Source organism: Artemia sp. Qi Xiang Cuo, chromosome 7 (genome assembly GCF_049724085.1).
Source record: "Artemia sp. Qi Xiang Cuo chromosome 7, ASM4972408v1, whole genome shotgun sequence".
Taxonomy (NCBI): Eukaryota; Metazoa; Arthropoda; class Branchiopoda; order Anostraca; family Artemiidae; genus Artemia; species Artemia sp. Qi Xiang Cuo.
Window position 1 is genome coordinate 7139712 of NC_142800.1, and position 21529 is coordinate 7161240.

General features: G+C 34.5%; 1 protein-coding gene across 1 annotated transcript in view; it reads left to right on the forward strand.

Annotated features, from left to right (window-relative positions):
• The window catches only part of LOC148949897 (angiotensin-converting enzyme-like), a 114520-nt gene that overhangs the window by 1141 nt on the left and 91850 nt on the right, over positions 1–21529 (forward strand). The window contains exon 2 of the mRNA XM_089091621.1: positions 6433–6589. Within this exon, the coding sequence (XP_088947747.1) occupies positions 6433–6589 (157 nt within the window). The remainder of the gene's footprint in view (positions 1–6432; positions 6590–21529) is intronic.

The window sequence follows — 21529 nt, forward strand, 5'->3', positions numbered from 1 at the left end:
ATTTTGGGAAATCATAAAGAGCTTGGAAAACTGCAAAAAAAGAGGAAAATACTGGCAACATTTAACAAATATTCTGAACTCAGAAAATGATGGGTCAGTAGTTTAATTTTCTGTGAACTTAGCCTCTGAAGAGCCTTTTGAAGTTCTTGAAGTTTTGTAATAAGCCTTGAGCTTGCTAATGTAAAATATGTCATAAAAAGTAACTAGAAGGCCGTTTCTGTGTTCAAGCTCAAATAATACGTGAAGTTGGCTATATGATTCATTCACAAATTGCCTTCACAGTAACTTGACACAGTTGAAAATTCCAATATTGTTGTAAAGTTTTACAGTTTCAGTAAAAGCTCAAGGACTTGAATTTGCCCCCTTTTTTGCGCGAATTTGAATAATGTGAATTACTTTAGTTTTGTTCATCCTAACATAGCCCAATAATTTGGGAAGGATACATAGGATTATTCTAGGAAAACAAGTAAGATATCACCGATGCAGATATTTCCCAATGAAGGAAAGAGCAGCTTTAAGGCCACTTTTAACAAGTAGTTACATGAATTATGTCAAAAGATTAAATTTACATTCATTTTAAACCAAAATCACTGGGAAGATACGTGAATGATTTCTTTTTTAATTGGAATTAGAATTAATTTGGAATTGGAATTGAATTGAATTTTTTAACATCTAAGTAACCAAGGAGGGGTGGGGCATAGTTTTTAAAGCAGTCAAGGAGCAGACACAAGTTACCATTTTTAGATATGTGGATTCATAGAGAAAATAGTTAACTAAAAATTTCAATTCATTGTAAACCCACAAGTAGTAACCGTTACTTATCCTTTCAGTTCAATAATCCTTTACAAGTTAAAAAATGTGAGGGAGGGGTATTTTACTTTTTGATAGAGGATTAAAACTAGCGTCACAAAAATATATAGAGAATAAAATTAATTTTGGATAAACATACTTTCAGGGGCATGGATATCCTGACCAAAATATTACTCAAACGATAGAAGGAAATAGAATATATTAATTGAACGAAGAATTATTGATAACGATGAAATAGACTAAAAAAGTAACTATATCTCTACCGTCTGTTCTTTGATTATTGCAAAAATTAAAGAAAGATTTATAAAAATGCAACATAATAAAAGCTTTACAGTCCCAATTAATTGTAGGTACTTCGCTAACTGTTGGAAAAGAACTAATTCCAAAATGCATACAAAATGGTGTGTATTGATCTGGAAGTGTGTGAGTGAAGGGGATTGGCTTATTTTTTTCCTCATTATTTGTTTGTGGAATTGATTTAATAATTTAGTTTGATTTAGGAAGAGTTATGTATGTAATCGCCAAGGGTTAGCAGTACAAGCAGCTTAAAACAGCAGTACAATCTTAGCTAGAGTGTAAAAGAAACCGGTAACTTTCGATTCAGTACTTGCAGGACATTTATTGATTTTGAAACAGCAGTACAAACAGCTTAAAACAGCAGTACAAGCAGCTTAAAACAGCAGTACAATCTTAGCTAGAGTGTAAAAGAAACCAGTAACTTTCAATTCAGTACTTGCAGAACATTTATTGATCTTGAAACAGCAGTAAAAACAGCTTAAAACAGCAGTACAAGCAGCTTAAAACAGCAGTACAATCTTAGCTAGAGTGTAAAAGAAACCAGTAACTTTCGATTCAGTACTTGCAGAACATTTATTGATCTTAAAACAGCAGTACAAGCAGCTTAAAACAGCAGTACAATCTTAGCTAGAGTGTAAAAGAAATCAGCAACTTTCGATTCAGTACTTGCAGAACATTTATTGATCTTGAAACAGCAGTACAAACAGCTTAAAACAACAGTACAAGCAGCTTAAAACAGCAGTACAATCTTAGCTAGAGTGTAAAAGAAACCAGTAACTTTCGATTCAGTACTTGCAGAACATTTATTGATCTTAAAACAGCAGTACAAGCAGCTTAAAACAGCAGTACAATCTTAGCTAGAGTGTTTAAAAGAAACCTGTAACTTTCGATTCAGTACTTGCAGAACATTTATTGATCTTGAAACAGCAGTACAAACAGCTTAAAACAACAGTACAAGCAGCTTAAAACAGCAGTACACTCTCAGCTAGAGTTTAAAAGAAACCTGTAACTTTTGATTCAGTACTTGCAGAACATTTATTGATCTTAAAACAGCAGTACAAACAGCTTAAAACAGCAGTACAAGCAGCTTAAAACAGCAGTACAATCTCAGCTAGAGTGTAAAAGAAACCAGTAACTTTCGATTAAGTACTTGCAGAACATTTATTCCGCACTATATGTAACGCTATCTTCCGCACTATAATATAACGCTGAATCAGTAAAAGAAATAATTCTGGATTGATGACTGTCACATGTTTGTAGTGGAATAAATACTAATAGGGATGAGCGAGAATACAGATTAACTCCTAATTAAGATCTATTATTTAAAAAATAAGTGGGAAGGTCATGTAATTTCAAAAATGAAGAAGATAAGGAAATTTTGAACACTCAATCTCAAAAACTTTTGAACTTTTTAGAGGGCAAAATGAAGCATTAAAGTAATTTCAATCCTGAATTGAAATGTTTTCGTATTTTCACTTGATTAGCAAAAGAATGAATTAATTCAATTTTTGAACATTACCGCATTCAAGGACATTTAACCAGTTATGTTTCTGATTAATTTAACGTAGTTTATTAGTATTTTTAAATAAAAATCATTTTTTCTAAGTTCACTGTCTTACTTAAAAGATTCACATGTCTTCCTATGTTTTTTGGTATTTCAAGTATAAATGGAAAGGCTCTGTTGTCTAAAAAATGATTTACATTTTCATTAAATCAGAATTCAAAAAGTATATTAGGATGTTTCAAAACTTTCATTAAAGAAGATTGTAGCAGCAGTCTTTGGCATTACTGGGACATCATAAAACAATGTATATTTGTGTAAAATCAGTATGTTCCCAAACTTAACACAGAAAAATCATCAGTAAAATATCAAACAGTTCGTGGTAACGAACTGTAAGTAAGGAGCGACCCGGCTCAATGGTAACCGAAACTATAGAAAACGGGATTTTGATACCAATAGATACATACAAAGAATAAGATTTTAACGCTGATTTCAAATATATAAGTTTCATCAAGTTTAATCCTACCCATCAAAAGTTACACGCCTGAGAAAATTTGACTGATTTTCGAAAAAAGGAGAAAAATCCCACCATCATATTCAGCGTATCAGAGAACCCTACAGTAGGGGTTTCAAGCTCCTATCTACAAAAATGGAATTTTACATTTTTTGCCAGAAGAAAGATCACGGATGTGTGTTTATTTGTTTTTTGTTTTTTTGTTTTTATTTTTTTCCCCAGGGGTGATCTTATCGACCCAGTAGTCCTAGAATACCGTGGGAAGGCTCATTGGAATGAGAATTAAAAGTTCTAGTGCCCTTTTTAAGTGATAAAAAAAATGGATGGCAACTAGGCCCCCTCCCACGCTCATTTTTTTCCCAAAGTCACCCGATCAAAATTTTGACATTGTCATTTTGTTCAGTATGGTCGAAAATATAATAACTATGTCTTTTAGGATGACTTAGCCCCCGAAGTCCCCGGGGGGAGGGCTGAAAGTTATGAACTTTACCCAATGTTAACATATAGTATTGGTTATTGGGAAGTATACAGAAGTTTTCAGGGAGATTTTTTCTGGTAGTGAAGGGGGAGGGAATTGGGGATTATGTGGGAGGATCTTTCCATGAAGGAAGTTTTCATGGGGGAAGGGACATTGCTATGAAGGGGGCGCCGGATTTCCCAGCATTATTACAAAAAAAAGGTCAGAAATTAGGCTAAATATAAAAAACAAGTTTTTCAACTGAAAGTAAGCAGCAACATCGAAACTTAAAACGAACAGAAAATACTCCGCATATTATTGGTTTCATCCCCTAGTCAATACCTCGCTCTTTAAGCCAAAGATTTGTTTGCACTTTCATAAGAGCTATTTATACTAAATAACGGCCTTTGTGATTAAGGGGTCATTTTTATAGAATTGGAACAAAATTCAAGCTTTAACTTAAAGAGCGAGGTATTGACTAGGTGGCGAACCCCCTAATATAAGTTTTAAAAATATATGAATATAGAAGTTCGTTACGTAAGTTAATTCTTAAGTTACGTGTATTTATTACTAAAAAAAACGTTCGTAAATAAAATTAAACAAGTTTCGAGAAAGCCATTTAACCAAATAAAAGTGAAATTAATATGCAAATTTTGTTTTAATTATTCATGTACGGTGAGCCAAAATCAAAATCTATATTAATTCAAAAACATTCAAAAATTAAATAAAGAAACAAGTTTTTTTAACTGAAAGTAAGGAACGACGTTAAAACTTAAAACGAACAGAAATTATTCCGTATATGAAAGGGGCTGCCCCCTCCTCAACGCCTCGCTCTTTACGCTTAAGTTTGACTTTCTCACAACTCTATTTTTTTAAAAAATAAAAAAATTTTGCGTAAAGAGCGAGGTGTTGAGGAGGCGGCAGCCCCTTTCATATACGGAATAATTTCTGTTCATTTTAAGTTTTAACGTCGTTCCTTACTTTCAGTTAAAAAAACTTGCTTTTTTATTTAATAACATAAGAACCTGACAGTGAATCACATTACTTTTGAAATTTATTTTTATGTTTACAAAGCTTTACTACTGAGCACCTGACAGGTCCTAATTCCAGCAGCATGTTTTTGAAAAACAATATTTTCGGAAAACTGTATTTATTTTCTTATCACAATATCATTTAAATTCTCTTTAAGAGAAAAGCAGGTTCCAAAAGGTACGAATACGAATGAAAGGAAAGTAATCGCAATTATGTTTTTTATAAATTTCTGCTCACAAGGCTTTAGTACTGTGCACCTGTGCTAAAGTCAGTTCTAGGCGTTTAACCCCCCGACGATCACCCCTGGAAAATACCCCCGCGAAAAATACACCCCCCAGAAAATAACCCGTCGCGTAAAATAACCCCTGCAGAAAATATCCCCCCCCCAGAAAAAACTCCAACCGCGGAAAATACCCCCGGAAAAATACCCCCTCCCCCGTGGAAAATACCCCCCGCGTAAATTATATCTCTGGTAAATACCCCCCGGAAAATACCCCCCCCTCCCCGTGGAAAATAGGGCTTTCCAAATTTAAGAATTTTATTTGAGTTTTATTTTTTTAATTTCCGTAGGGGGAAGGAGTTTTGGTACTTGTGTATTATCGGCAACTCACACAAGTTTACGCTTTTTAAAAACAGAGAACCAAACCGGTTTCTTCGTTAGTTTTTTGCCAGCTTAGCGCGAGACAAGACAAAGACAAGTGACAGAATTTATGGGAAATATATAATTTGGGCTATATATTGGCATATTGGGGGGGGGGGGTAAAGTATTTGGATAGTTTGAAATCAGAAAACAATTCTTTCTGGGTATATGGCCACTAAAAAATTACAGACGAAGAGCGAAGCATCTAGAAATTTTGTTAACTAAAAAAAAAAAAATCCCAGCAGAAAGTAAATATAATGTTTCATTAAGTGTTTTTTCCAAGTGTTAAGCGGTTTTTTTTTCCAATGACCGTTTTTCCAAGTATTAAGTAACATTATTAGGTTAATGTAGTGTTTTATTTAAGTGTTTTATGATGACCACTGATCAAAGTTTATGTTATTTGTGCCTTTCATTTACGTTATTTTACAGTGTTCATGGCCATATATTTGGCTTTAAAATTCACTTATTTATCTATCTATCTAATATGCAGAATAATTGTACCAAACACATTTTTCATGCAGACCCGCTATACTTTACACCCCCCCTAACTTACAAATAGATAGATAGATAATTTATTCGCTAGACCCTACACAAACATTACAATGATTATATAAGACAACAGCCGGCATACACTTAAATAAATGGTATAACTACTAACAACAAACAAAAACCTTGAACCCATTAATATATATCCCAATTTTATTTCTAAAGTAACGAAGAAACTAAGGAAAAAACCGGTGTGTTCTCGAATTTTACACAACGTAAACCTGAGTGAGTGGCGCAAAATGCACAAGTACCAAAATGCCTACCCCCTACGCAAAAAAAAAAAAAAAAAAAAACTCAAATAAAATTCTCAAATTTGGAAAGGCTTATTTTCCATGGGGGGGGGGGGGGTATTTTCCGCGTGGGAGTATTTTCTGGGGCGTATTTTCCGTGGGGGGAATTTTCCGGGGGGATTTTCGCGGGGGGTATTTTCACTGGTGGGTATTTTCCGCAATGAGGGGGGTATTTTCCGGGGGGTATTTTCCGTTCGGGGGTATTTTCCGGGAGGGGGTAATCACCGGGGGGGGGGATAAACGCCGGCCACCGCTAAACTCCACGAGCATTTTTTTTAAATAAAAAAAAATTGCGAAAAACCGCATATTTTTGCGTGTCACAATATCATTTAAATTCTCTTTCAGAGAAAAGCAGGTTCCAAAAGGTACGAATACGAATGAAGGTGAAGCAATTGCATTTTTGGAACGTTACGACAGAGAATACTCATCACTTGTGACACAATCGGTTCAAGCTGACTGGAACTACAATACCAACTTAACAGATGAAAATGCACAAGCTGCTGTAAGTCCTTTTTAATATTTTTAAGTGAAGTCCAAACACTGTCCATGGAGTATTTCATGAATATTGTTTTTCTATGGTAAGCTAGATTTGTAGATACCAGCCAAGAATATGTTCTGGTCAAATTAAAAAAAAATGTACATCAAGTAGGATAACTCAATCTTTGTAGCTTATAATCAACATGGTAAAATATCTGAGTTGAAACAGATGACTCACAACACCATGATAGACATTTATGCTTGAGCTTAAATTTCAAAAATTAAAATCATACAAAAAAAAGTTGCTGACACACGTAATTATCGCTAGATGTCTGAAGATGCAACCACATTAGGACCAATCCTTCAGTGTTCGATTTCTACCCTTTTTGGATCTGAAATTGAAGAAATAGCTTGTTAATTTTGGCACTCCAAAAACTCAGTCTGGTGTTGAAGCTCACTAATTCCGGTACACTGAGAAAATGAATGCAATAATTTATGTAGTATAATACTACCTCAGAGTCTATAGAGGACTGGTGGGCCTATTACATCCGTAATTTGGTACAAAATGAAGACTGAAGCATGCTTGAAGTCAGGTACATGCGCAAATTCTATCCATGCAAGGCCCTATTTGTACTACTACTACTACTACTATTAGCACTACATCTCACTACGCCACCTAGACGCATGATGTCAACACAGCTGCGCGGCCTCATCCTTCTCCCCTAACTATTTAATGCTCCTTTTTGAAACCTACTAGTAAAGTTAGAGTTTCCTTTAAATTCTTTCTTATGACCTCTTCTAGTCACTTTTGGGAGGGACCTGCTTTTCATTAGGCCCCAGACGGATGCACAGTGTGACCAAACATCCCTTTAAATACCATGACCTAAAAGATCTATGACCAAAGTAGTAATGTGACCAAAGTAGTAGTGCCATTGGGATACGAAAGAATAGATTTGTTCCAGTCATAAATTAAAGAAGGAGGAAAACACAAGCTAAAAGGAAAAATGGACAAGGGTGAATACTCCTGTAAGTCAATCGGGTAGAAAAGATTTTGTTGACTTAATAGGTAAGCTGGTACCACTAGCGTTAAAAAAGAATGGTTGCACTGAGTTTATATGCTAAATTCGTTGCCTAAAACCTTGCAAAGCCGCGGACCCATAAACCTAAAACAAAACGGGAGATATCACCCAGTAACTACTACTTTACCTCGTTAGAATTCAATACCACTCCCGTCTGCGCGATAGGAAATGGGGAACCTCCCAATTTCAGGATATTTTTGCAAGAGCTGAGCTGAGAGCAGACATGCTGTACTTAGACTCTTGTCAAGTGGTTTTTAAAATAAGCCATGCTCATCCAAATAATTTTCACTGATTGGAGGGATTCCTTATCGCCTAGCTTATTGTGAAGCAAATTAGTGCACAAACGCAGATTTATAAAATGGAACATGGAAATATTCAATTTATAAGTTAGTAACTATGATTACATGCCTTAAAAAAGCTGAATAAATGCTGAGACACAGATAGTGTGAAATTTAATATGCCAAGTAGTAATAAATTTATATTTGAAAATAGTTTTGACGATTTTAGGGTATGACGGTTTTGTGGTATAGTGGTATGAGGTATGATGATTTTGCGGTATGACAGTTTTGTGGTATTGTGGTATGAGGTATGACGATTTTGTGGTATGAGGTATGACGGTTTTGCGGTATGAGGTATGACGATTTTGTGGTATGACGGGTTTGTGTCATTGTGGTATGAGGTATGACGATTTTGTGGTATGATGGTTTTGTGGTATGAGGTATGATTTTGGAAAACGATATGATATTTCCCGATGATATTTTCCGCGATTTTGGAAAAGGGGAGTAATCAGCGGGTGCAATCGATCAGAATTAAATCCGAAAATGAATCCCCGTTATAGCCTTAAAATGACAGCTCCTTGGAGTCTTCTCAAGTGATAGATACCCTACCAAAATATGTGGTCCACACGCCCAAAATAAACCAACTGAAATTTAATATATTCATTACCCTAACCAGAGAATATAGCAAAAACTAACTACATTTATGTGTAAATAAATTCAAATTTAGTATCTGAGCTTCAAGCAAACTATAAATAGCTGAATTTGACAAAAGCAAAGTACTGTCTAAGACAAAAGGGCTTAGGAGCAATCAGAATTAATTTTTTTTTAAAGTTAGAAGGTCATTAGAATGAAAGCATTTTGGGCCCCTTGGCTGCGTCTGAGGTCTATTTATAAATGAAAACTGGGATTTTCCGCGATTTTTAGGGGTTACAAAATTATGGAGATCACAAGCTTTGCGTCAACAATCTAAGTGTAAACTAATTCGGTAAATTTGACAATGCTTCTCGTTTGAAAAAACTCAAACACCGTCATACTGTTGATTCTTAGTGCGTTAATCACACGTTATCTCCTGTTTAGTCAGTATTCACTAAATCTAGTATCTTTGTTATTTAATCAAGGCATGGACCCAAACCAGGTTAACACCCCTAATATTTTTTTCTTATTCAAAAATAGACTATAATATTGAAAATATACAAAATCCTCTTCTAATGCATATTTTAAATTCTTCTTTTTTTCTTTCTTTTATCCAGCGGTATTTGGTCCGTCTTTCCGCGTTTCCTCTTCTTATTCGCTTTCTTAATGATGGGTTGCTGATACTTCATGTAATGGATAAAATCAAACTGGTTATTGTTTCCTTTTTGTACTCCTGAAAAAAAAATCAATCATGTTTCTTTCTTTTTTTGATCTAAGACTCCCTGCTTATTTGTCATCTAATTCGTCCCTATTCTCTGTTATTTCTTCACTTTACTACCTATCTATCTTACCTCTTACTCGACATTCCATAGCTTTCCATTTTTATAATACCTCACATACATAATTTTTTCTCTCCTAGTACATTTTATGCACCTACTTCCTGAAAACTTTTTTTTCATTCATACGATTCTCCATCCATTAATTCACCATACAACAATTTCAAAATTCTTATTCTAGCTACCCACGGCGTCAAGGGGCTGCTCCCATTCATTAGGCCTATTACATATAACAATAAAATACAAATTTAAAATGCATATACGTTTTTGTACTTAAAATACAGTGACTTTTCCTAGAACACTTTAACACACTTTTCACTAGATTTACATACATAAAAAAAGATTAAATATAACACCATTTTTTTTTTAATACATCACATTTCAACACAATCAACTCTCGTTGGGCCTTGCGTTATTGGGTAGCTACAACAATCCCCAAAAAAATTCCCAATAATACAATTTTTCACAATCCAGTCGAATTGTATCCCCCTCAACATATAAAAGAAATTCCACTAATTTAAAATAAATTCCAACAATCATTAAAAAAAATTACATCAAATCTAAAATCCATAATCTAAAAATTCATAAAAATCCTATACTATTTCTATATTCCCTAAAAATATATTCAATCTTTTTTTTTTCCATTTGTTGAGTTTAAGTGCTTTTTCTGTGATTTCATCATTCTATAGCATCTTTTTTATCTATAAATTTATATTTGCAAAAGCTTTTTTTTCTCTTTTTTTTTACAACACATCCTTGCCCACCAAGACACAAAAACTATTCCACTTTATACCCAACATGTCCTCAATTTTCTTACACTTCATAATCCTCATCCTTTTCTATTCTGTTTCCACACGATTTATCACACCATAATCTTCCTTCTGCTTTTCTTTTCGCTTCCACGTGTAATAACAAAAAAGCAATGCTATGTACACTATTGTACTTATATAGGCCTCGTCATCTACTTTTAGGTATACAGCTTTCTCTATTTTAACTTCATTTTTTTTTACCTGTAACACTTGCCAATAAATTACTCAGTCCTGCTACATTTGTTTCTTGTTTTTCACATTCTAACATTACATGGCATTGCGTTTCTAGTTTTTCCTCGCATAGCTTACAAAGTCCATTGCTGCCACTCGTATTCATCTTTACTTTTGATTAATTAAAAAAAAATACGTTTTTTAAACCGAAAGTAAGGAGCGACACTAAAACTTAAAACGAACAGAAATTATTCCGTATATGAAAGGGGCGGTCCCCTCCTCCTCACCTCGCGCTTTACACTAAAGTTTTTTATTTTTTTTAAAAGTAGAGTTGTGAGAAATAGTCAAACTTTAGAGTAAAGAGCGAGGCTTTGAGGAGGGGACAGCCCCTTTCATATACGGAATAATTTCTGTTCGTTTTAATTTTTAATGTCGCTCCTTATTTTCAGTTTGAAAAAACTTGTTTTTTTAAATTAATTTCTGATCGTTTTTTAGTTAATGCAGCTTTTATTTTGGCTCACCTTCGTTGAATAAGTAAACAAAATTTACATAGAAGTTTTGCTTTTCTTTGGCTAAATGGCTGTCTCTAAATTTGGTTCTGACGTAATTTACAAATTAACTTACGTAACGACCTTCTATATTCATATATTTTTCTTCTGGCAAAAAATACAAAGTTGCAGATTTCTGCAGATATGAGCTGGAAACCTATGTAATAGGGTTTTTTGATACGCTGAATCTGACGGTGTGATTTTCATTAAAGTTCATTCACTTGTAGGGGATGTTTTCCCCCTCTTTAAAAAATCAGGTAAATTTTCTCAGGCTCGTAGCCTTTGATGAGTAATACTAAACTTAATAAAATTTGTATATTTAGAATCAACATTATAGGCCCATTCTTTTGATACATTTATTGACATCAAAATTCCGTTTTTAAAAGTTTCGATTACTATTGAGCCGTATCGATTGTTTTTTTTATTGTTTTTTTTTTATTACGTATATGTTATTACGTATGTGAGGGGGTTCTTCCCTTAGTCAATACCACGCTCTTCACGTTAAAAGTTAAAAAAAATTTTAATTCACAAACCCCTGAATCCCAAAGGCCGTTTAATTAGGATAGATAGCTGTTTTGAAAGCACTAAAAAAAAACTGTAGCGTAAAGAGCGAGGTATTGACTTGGGGGAGAACCCCTCATATACGTAATAATTTCTGTTTTTTTTTTAAGTTCTAATTTTGCTTCTTACTTTCAGTTGAAAAAACTTTTTTTTTAATTTAATTTCTGATCGTTTTTTTAAATAATGCTTGGAAATCCGGTGCCCCCTTTATAGAAATGTCCCTTACCCCAAAGAAAAATCCTCCACGGAAGGATTCTCCCGAGTCACCCCCTCCTCCAGCCCCCCCCCCCAGAAAAAAATCCTTCCTGAAAATGTGTTTATACTTCCCAGTAACCAATACAATATGTAAGCAATGGGCAAAGTTCATAATTTGCAGCCCTTCCCCTGGGAACTGTGGGGGATTAAGTCATCCTAAAAGACATATTTATTAGATTTTTGACTATGCTGAACAAAATGGGTATCTTAAAATTTTAATTGGGTGATTTTGAGAAAAAATGATTGTGGGAGGGGGCCTAGTTGCCCTCCGTTTTTTTTGCTCACTTAAAAAGGGCACTAGAACTTTTAATTTCCGTTCCAATGAGCCCTCCTACGATATTCTAGGACCACTGGGTCAATACGATTACCCCTGAAAAAAAAAATAAAAAAATAAAATAAACACGCATCCGTGATCTTTCTTCTGGCAAAAAATGGAAAATTCCACATTTTTGTAGATAGGAGCTTGAAACCTCTACAGTAGGGTTTTCTGATACGCTGAATATGATGGCGTGATTTTCATTAAGGTTCTACAACTTTTAGGGGGTCTTTTCCCCTTTTTTCGAAAATCAGCCAAATTTTCTCAGGCGCGTAACTTTTGATGGGTAAAATTAAACTTGATGAAACTTATATTTTTGAACTCAGAATTAAAATCTGATTCTTTTGATGTATCTATTGGTATTAAAGATACATCAGTTTACACCGTTAAAGATACACCGTTTTTTAGAGTTTCGGTTACCATTGAGCCGGGTCGCTCCTTACTTACAGTTCGTTACCACGAACTGTTTGACTCTTCTGTGGGTAATAAACTATGCATAAGCCCCTATGATTAGCACTCATCTTTCGAAACGGTCCATTATGACAATAAAAATCCATCAAGTCTGGGAGATTTTCATCATGACGTCTAAAGCAAAAAATTGAAATTAATTTTGTGCTTTACATAATAAAAGTTAAGTAAAAAGGGATATTTTAGGAAACAGAAGAAAATAATAATCCTATTGACATATTAATAAACTAATTGATGTAACAAAATAGAATAATTGGCCTATCCTAAGATATTTTTCTAGGGAAGTCCAATAATTCACAATTTGAAGTGCATAATCTTGAACAATACTAACAATTACAATATTAATCTAATTACATGAATCAATATCAATATAAGTAATTAATCGATATATCAATGTAATCAATATTTGCAAATTACAATATTCCAGTCAAAGCTTAGATTTTTAGCTATTCAATATACATCCCTTTTCAACTCATATTTGGTAACAAGATGTTATGGTTATATTCTTTAATTATTTTGCTCATTCAATAACTGTTTTTACATAAGTTGCTGCCAATTAGAAATAGGAAAAATTTCTTACACTTTCTTTACAGTTTGTACAATTGCTAGAGCTCCATGCTGATATATATTTGCCCATTTTCTGATGACTTTTCACATAAGTTCCTGGCTTGCAAAATTGGCACCAGCCAAGTGTTAAAACTACAAAACTGCATATGTCGATCTTTTTGATTAAAAATGATTTTCCCAGATTTTCAAAAAATATATATGACTTGTTGTAAGACGTGGTTTTTTTGACGTTTTTATAGTAAAGATCGATGTGGATATAATGTATTATTTTTTTGTTGTTGTTGTTGTTTCGACCAGGGCACTTTGTATGAAAGGAGTGGTCGTAGGAACTTCAAAACGGCTCATTCAATTGAAAATAGAAAGGGCTGATGCCCATTTTAATAGCCGAAAGTGATTGGAGCGAAACTAATCCCCCTCCCACGCCCACCCTCCCATCACCCTAGTTTTATTTTTAAGATGTTATCGTCAGTTTCCGCTTAACTATTTAAAGAATCTAATTTCGTTTTGAATGTCCTTGTTACTTTAAAGAAAATCCGAGGAAACAAATGAAAGAAATCCAAAAACGATATTTAATGATTTGATTTCATGATTTAATGAAAAAATCAGTCATAACGTTACAACCAAAGCAGAATTTTTAATGACTTGCCAAGTTGAGCTATCGGTGACTCAGCTTTGAAACTGAACCATAATCTGTCATGTAATCAAAAAAAAAGAAAAAAAAGAAAAAGTAATACAATTAAAATCCTACGACAAACAGAGAGGAAATTTGTTTGGAAAATAATTTAGTTTCCTGCGATACCCAACATGTTTTCAATAAAACTAATTTTAAACAACCCCTTCCACAAAAGAAGCCTTTCAAAGGAAAGTAAAGAGCTACATTAAACCAGAGAAGCGTATTAATAATATTACAAGCGTAAAACAATCATAAATTACTACCAATGAATAAAAAATGAACATAAATTAAAGTAAATAACCATGTGAAACTTAGAACTATCAGAAGCTACCACAAAGAGGAGCGGGGTTGCGCCCCCTGTACCTTCTAAAGTCCAGAAAGTAATTTGTACTTTACTGAAAATAATCTTTATTTTATGCTATGTATTTTTGTCTCTCAAAACATGAAAAAAATCACCATTATAACCAAGACTACTAAAAAGAACAAATAAATGTGGATTGACAGTTTAATATTAATAGAATTGATTCGTTAAAATTTCAGTAATTTTGGATTGATTAAAGTTATCAAAGATAAAGAATTTAAAATATATTTTGTTTTTAGTAAAATACAGATTACGTTCTGATCCTTAGTAGTTGCAGTCGGAATCAGTCCCAGCCGTCGCAGTAGCAGTAGCAGTAGAATCAGCAGTAATGGTTGCAGTAGCCCTGTAATTTTCAGTTAAATACCATCAGCTGATCCCGAAGTATTTCTGATTCTCACTTCTGACAGCCTGCCTTCATGCAACCAACATAACTAGTTATGCACCCCCTCAGAATGCTCTGAACGTTTCAACTTAATACCTTTAGTCGTTCCTGGGATATCACAAAAACGCCCTTATGACAAACTTGTACGCTTGTGGATTCTTTTGATTCAGATTGACATCCCCAATAACATTATCTGAAATTTTAACCTAGTATTCATATTTATTCCTAGGATGTTGCACAAATGCATTTTCGACAATCCGGATGAAAATAGTACCTTTAATTTAGTCTTGCACCCCCTCAGCTTTCCCCCAAAATTAAATCTTAATACCCTATTCTTTTCCAAATTCCTATTCTTCCTATTCTTTTAATGGTGGTATTAGTAGAGATAGCAGTAGTAATAGTAACAGATCTGAAACTTTCAACTTAAAACCCTCAGCCGTTTCTGAGAAATTGCTGATACGTCCTTTGTACAACCCACATGCTCTTAATGCCTTTCAGTTTAGTTTTATCTTAGCATAGACTTTCCCTGAAAGTTTCCACTTAAAACCCTACTCTGTGCCTGAGGTATTGCATCTGTGCAGTTTTGGCAAACTGGATGCACTTGAACTCTTTTGATACAGTTTCGTAGTTGCATTAGCAGTCAGTAGTAGTAGTGGTAGTAGCAGTAGTAGTAGTAGTAGTAGCGGTAGTCATAGTAGTGGCAATAAAGTAGTAGTAGTAGTATTACTAGTAGTAGTAGTAGTAGTAGTAGTAGTAGTAGTAGTAGCAGTAGTAGTAGTAGTAGTAGTAGAAGTTGTAGTGGTAGTAGTATCAGTTGTAGTAGTAATAGTAATAATAGCAGTAGTAGTAGTAGTAGTAGTAGTAGTAATAGTAGTAGTAGTAGTAGTGCTAGTAGTAGTAGTAGTAATAATAGTAGCATTAGTAGTAGTAGCAGTAGTAGTAGTAGTAGTAGTAGTAGTAGTAGTAGTAGTAGTAGTAGTAGTAGTAGTAGTAGTAGCAGCAGTAGTAGCAGTAATAGTAGCAGTAGTGGTAATAGCACTAGTTGTAGCAGTAGCAGTATTAGCATTAGTTGTGGTAGCAGTAGTAGTAGTAGTAGTAGTAGTAGTAGTAGTAATAGTAACAGTAGTAAAAGCCGTAGTAGTCCTGAAACCCTCAACTTAATACCCTTAGCCGTTTCTGGGATATTTCTGGTATATATCCAACTAAATTTCCAATATCAACCGACAAATATACCGCCTGAGCTGGGAAAGCAGAAACCAAAGTATAGAAGTGAGAAAGTTAGTAGCTGCTTGTGGAGACAACAAATTACCCAGCTCATCCTAAGCGTCTTTGGACGTTCATTTTAAAGCAGATTCATGGAAGCTATTGTTGACTCTATCTGCTGGTTTTCATTAACATTGTTGGGAAGCTGGTTTTAAGCTTGCAGTGTCAACTCTGCTGTTTTACGAAAAAACACTGTGCACTAAACTCCAGAATCGTCGTCAATTCTAACGTGAATTCACTAATGAGGCGAAGTGCTCGGTGGCTTAGTCCAGTTCCAGAGTTATTACTTTCCTTCAAAACTTGAGTAACTGCAGGAGATTTGGCAAATATCTATCTTAGCTTGTTACGGGTATTCCGAAAATGAGCTCAATATTGCAAGAGCTATAATACTTTTTTCGTTGTGTCACGGTCTTCTTTTTAGTATCATACCTTAGAGTGGATCTTTACCTTCTGGAATTGATCAAGTTTTTTTTTTTGGATAGTGAAGCCGGTCAGAAAAAAAATAATATAAGGCTTCCAGATAACTTGTTACTCCAACTCTTTGGCAATTTTAAGAGCTTCTAATCATTTATTTTGTTTTCATTTTTAATCCAAGTAATTCTGTCACTTTTCCTTTCTTCAACTATTAAAAAAACAACAACTCTTTTTAGCACCAAAAATCCCAGAGTCTAGGAATTTGGGGGTTCGAATGTCACTTTTTTTTCTGGTTCTGTCTTGGTGCCGTTAGTCTAGTTTCAATTTACAGATAGTACAGGAGGAAATAACGGCACAGAATCTGGAAGACCAGATTCTGGAAAATGATGTCCTGACTTTAATGCATCGGAAAAATACCCTAGCTTATTTTGTACAAGTAGCACAATGGGAAGTTCCATTAGTCAGAGTCAAAAAATAGATTTCTCTCGTAACCAAAAAATGAAATATCAACGTCCATGAAAATCAGCTCTTGTTGGAATGTGTTTTCCCACTACGTTTCCACACATCCTATTCAGACCATAATACAAATGGTCACTGTCCATTTATTGCTTTCCAGGAGACACCAAATAGGGTAATCTATGTCTGCGCAGGTTTGAAAGGTTAAGGTCGGTGCGGCTCAATAAACTTCGGGGAAGAGAGATGAATGCAGGGTTGCCAATTTGCAAACTTTACGTGTGAAATGCACTCTTTTTTCACAGCACTCTTTCACAACACGGACCGGATTTGCACTCTTTTTGTCCATTATTTGTTCTTTGCACTGTTTTTTGCACTCTTTTAGATATGATGATAGAAAAAAAAATTAAGCGAAATAAAAAACGGTACTTTACTTGACTACAGCAAAGTCAGCTACATTTCACGTCCTCTTATGAGAGGTCACTTGGACCTTTTATGCTCCTTTCAAAACATTTGGATTAAATGGAGAAAAAAACCTTAATTAAACAATTGATGCAGTCAACTTTAGTTCAGTTAAAGATCCAAGCAATCAAAATAAACCCCTGAAAATTTCCAGCAGAGAATTACCTTTTAAGCTAAAAAAAGAGTGATAATCATTATCTAACCCATTATTTAGAGGTTGAATTTAGTAGGGAGTCCTCCTAACTTTTTTTTAAATACATTTGAAAAATTTAAAGGTCATATGTTTATTGATCGAAGGTTAACTGATAATTATTTGTGCAGTAGAGGGACTACAACAGCGGGCGCTAATTTTTTGACTTGCACTCTTTTTTAACAACTTGCACTCTTTTTTGGATCTGATTTGCACTCTTTTTTGGCATCGGTAGTTGGCAACCCTAATTGATTGTGAATGGGTGTTTCAAGGTGAAATCAAGACTGAGAATAAAACACACAAAACAATGAGTTCATTTTTGGCTTTTACAAAAAAATTAAACAAGAAAAACGGGTTTTAATTTCTATAAAGCAGTGAATACAACACATTTAATTAAACACAAACACTCCGAATATTTCGGCCCCACATCCGGGAGCCTTTCTCAAGGTAAAAAAAAATTCTTACATAAACATAAAAAATATACTAAACAAAACAAAAGAAAAAATATAAATAAATAGGAAAAGAAAACTCACATATTAAATAAACAAACTCCATTCACTGCCGTATACAATTGAATGCTTATATTGACACACCTTCTCACAGAATATAAATTGACATCTATCAAAAAATGAGAATATATTTATACTTAAACTAAAACAAAAAGGTCAACTAACCCCCGGGCCATAACCCCTAATTAAATTTCACAAGTTCATTACCCAATGTTTGAATTATAAATTGAACGGATTCGTTGGCTTGCAAGCTTAGCTGCAGTTCGTTTACCTTTCCCAGCATTTAACCCAGTCTGACCTTTGTCCGCAAGGTCATCATTCGTATCCGAACTATTATCAAAAATAGTACTGGTTGAAAATTTTACCTGCTTTTTAATTAAGCTATTATAAATCGAGACAAACAAATTACATAACTTAGCCTTTTATCCCAATATTATCACAAAAATTAAGAAGAGAATGAAAAAAACATAATGTAAATACAGCATTTAAATCAGGACAAAATATAAGCTCGTTGTTAAATAAAGGGAAAGACAAGGTACCGAGAAATTTGCAAAAGGGAGTATACAAAATTCCGTGCTCTTTTGGTAAATTTTATGTGGGAAGAACACAACAAATTTTAGAAAATAGGCTACAGCAACACAAGAATGCCATAAATTGCGCTCTAAAACAAAACAAAACACCAGAAACGTTTGAGTCAGCTGTTGCAGAACATCTTTATAATTTTCCTTATCACAGTATTTTATTTGATGAAACAAAAATAGTAGATACGTCTGTAGGACTTTTACAAAGCTTCAGGGAAATTATAGAAATAAAAAGGATAATATATGGGGGTATTAGTATCAATAGAGATGAAGGGGAATTTAGGATCAATTCAATTTATAATAGTTTAATTAAAAAGCAGGTAAAATTTTCAATCAGTACTATTTATGATAATAGTTCGGATACGACTGATGACCTTGCGGACAAAGGTCAGACTGGGTTAAATACTGGGAAAGGTAAACGAACTGCAGCTAAGCTTGCAAGTAAACGAATCTGTTCAATTTATAATTCAAACACTGGGTGATAAGCCTATGAATTCTATTTTGAGGTTAGGGACCGGGGGTCAGCTGACCTTTTTTGTTTTAGTTTAAGCATAAATATATTCTAATTTTTTGATAGATGTCAATTTATATTCTGTGAGAAGGTGTGTCAATATAAGCATTCAATTGTATACAGCAGTGATTGGAGTTTGTTTATTTGATATGTGAGTTTTCTTTTCCTATTTATTTATATTTTTTCTTTTGTTTTGTTTAGTATGTTTTTTATGTTTATGTAATAATTTTTTTTTTCCGTTGAGAAAGGCTCCCGGATGTGGGGCCGAAATATTCGGAGTATTTGTGTTTAATTAAATGTGTTGTATTAACTGCTTTATAGAAATTAAAACCCGTTTTTCTTGTTTAATTTTTTGTAAATGGAAAAGCAGTGTGGTCTAAAAAATTATTTTTGGCTTTTGAGAAGGAAATTTGACTGAAACACGGCTTAAATCATATCATTTCGCTAATGGTTTCTTAAACTCTTAATCTTGCTTAGGGAGTTGCGAGCTGCAAAACAGGAGAATTTTAATTTTATTTTTGTTTTTCTTGGCCTTGAAGCATTAAAAATGACGTTCAAATTTATAAATACTGCAAAAATTGAAATTTTTACCACCTCTGACTTTGCTTAGGGTAGTAATGGGCTGCTAATTAATGGATTGTCTTTTATTCTGATGACGTTTTAGGTTTGTTTGGGCTTGAATTTCTACGAAACGCCTATTCTATTCAAAAAAACTTGCAGAAACTAAAATTAGGTCTTCCTCCCCTTTCCAAAGAAAAATGAGCACTTACACATGGGTGATTTTGAGCACTTTTAGTTGTGTTCCAAAAGAGCAGAATTTTTTTTCCTGAACATTTTGATGGCAAAATTTTTTCTGTGGCTCAAATCCAGATTTACGCCTTTTTTGTATCTTTACTTTTCAATATTCATCTAGCATTTGAACGAGCAAGGCGTATTGTAAGCGCGCTATAGCTGTTTATTATATCCGGAGAGGATGAAGAAAATTTGCATTATTGTCCGGTGCTGAATTTTGTTCAGCAAAACGTTGAGAAAGAAATTGATGATGAGATGATTAAGAAGTTTGGTGCGGAGTTTTTTGACGTTGATGATATCGTGAAGGCGAAGAAATAGCTTGGGTCCAAGCTGTATCCAGAAGCCTTACTTCAGAAGCAAACTGGATCGAAAGCGTCACTGAGCCATCTAGGTGATATTCTGAACTTTATTAAGAATGGCAATACAGATGATTTCGACATCCCAGTATTTGTTGTTCTAAGGTCCAATGAAGTGCCATCGATACCAGCCACAGCTTATTCTGCTCATTTTTCGAGAGTGAATGAGCTGTATGTCCAGTTAAAGAAAATTTCCAACCAGTTCGAGGCATATTCCAACCATTTCCTGCCAATACCACAGTCTGGAGCCAGTCCCTCAAAACCAGCCGATAGCCAATCTACTACTTTTGTCTTTAAATTGTCACCGTATATTAGTGATCCGACAAACCGTAAGAACTTTATCGACCAACTAAGTGGTCATGATTCGATTGCTAGTGTTCGGCCGTTGGGTGACAAACTTTCTGTGAATATTGAGAAATCTGTAGCTTCTGATTTCTGTGAGTCTGTGAAGTCTGTTGTTTCGAGTGCTGGCACGAAGATTTTGCAGAAGCGGTACCTCGGAATAGTAAAAAGAATGCCGCTTTCATTTAGTGCTAGTGAATTCAAAATGCACCCTGGAGTCGAGGACGCAAGTCGAATTGGGTCGTCCCAAACTATCAAGCTAGTCTTTTCAGACTCGTTTGGTAAAAGTGATGCGATAAAAAATGGTGTGAAGATCGGATACGAGATTTTCAGCGTTTATGACTTTATAAGTGTACCTCGTTGTTGCTTTAAGTGCAGGTCTCCTGATCACGTCCTAAACAAATGCAACAGTTAAGTGGAAAAATGTGCGCTCTGTGCTGGCAATCACTCTTCTTCCAAAGATGCGCCCTGTACCAACATCCCTTATTGTGCGATTTTTGGCGGGTCACACACTTCGAATAGTCTATTGTGTCCAGTGCTCAAGTCTCGTATTGAGGCCAGTGTGAAAAAATGATGTTGCATAAGTTCTCGGTTATTTTGAACAATATAAACGGTACAAGAAGGAAAGAGCACATCATTGACGAACTTTCGTGCAAATACGACATCGTCTGTCTTCCAGAGCATCTTTTATCATCAGCTAATACCAATCTGCTGGAACGGATTGGGAATCAAACTGCATTTGTGAATGCTGCACACTCTACGTTCGGTAGACCATCCGGAGGCCTCGCCTGTATTTTGAAACGTAGTTCTTTTTCATCCGCGACGCCAGTGCTGTTCCACAGTGAAGAAAACATCTTGGCCGTGCGAATTGCCGATCTAGTATTTATTAATGTATTTATATTATTTATTTTCCTTATGATCGTAAACCTATTCAGTCACTGAATAAGTTTTCCAAGAGTAGTGTTTTGTAAAAAGTGCCAGATTCTGCATCATCTTTTGCTTACCAATTTGTTGTCACTGGCGATTTTAATGCTGATTTTTTGAATTCAAACCTCCGATCGGATATGGTTTTCCAGTCTTTTTCCGAGTTTAAGCGATTGGATAAGAATCGTTCATTTTCATATATCCATCATTCTGGCAGCCATACTAATATAG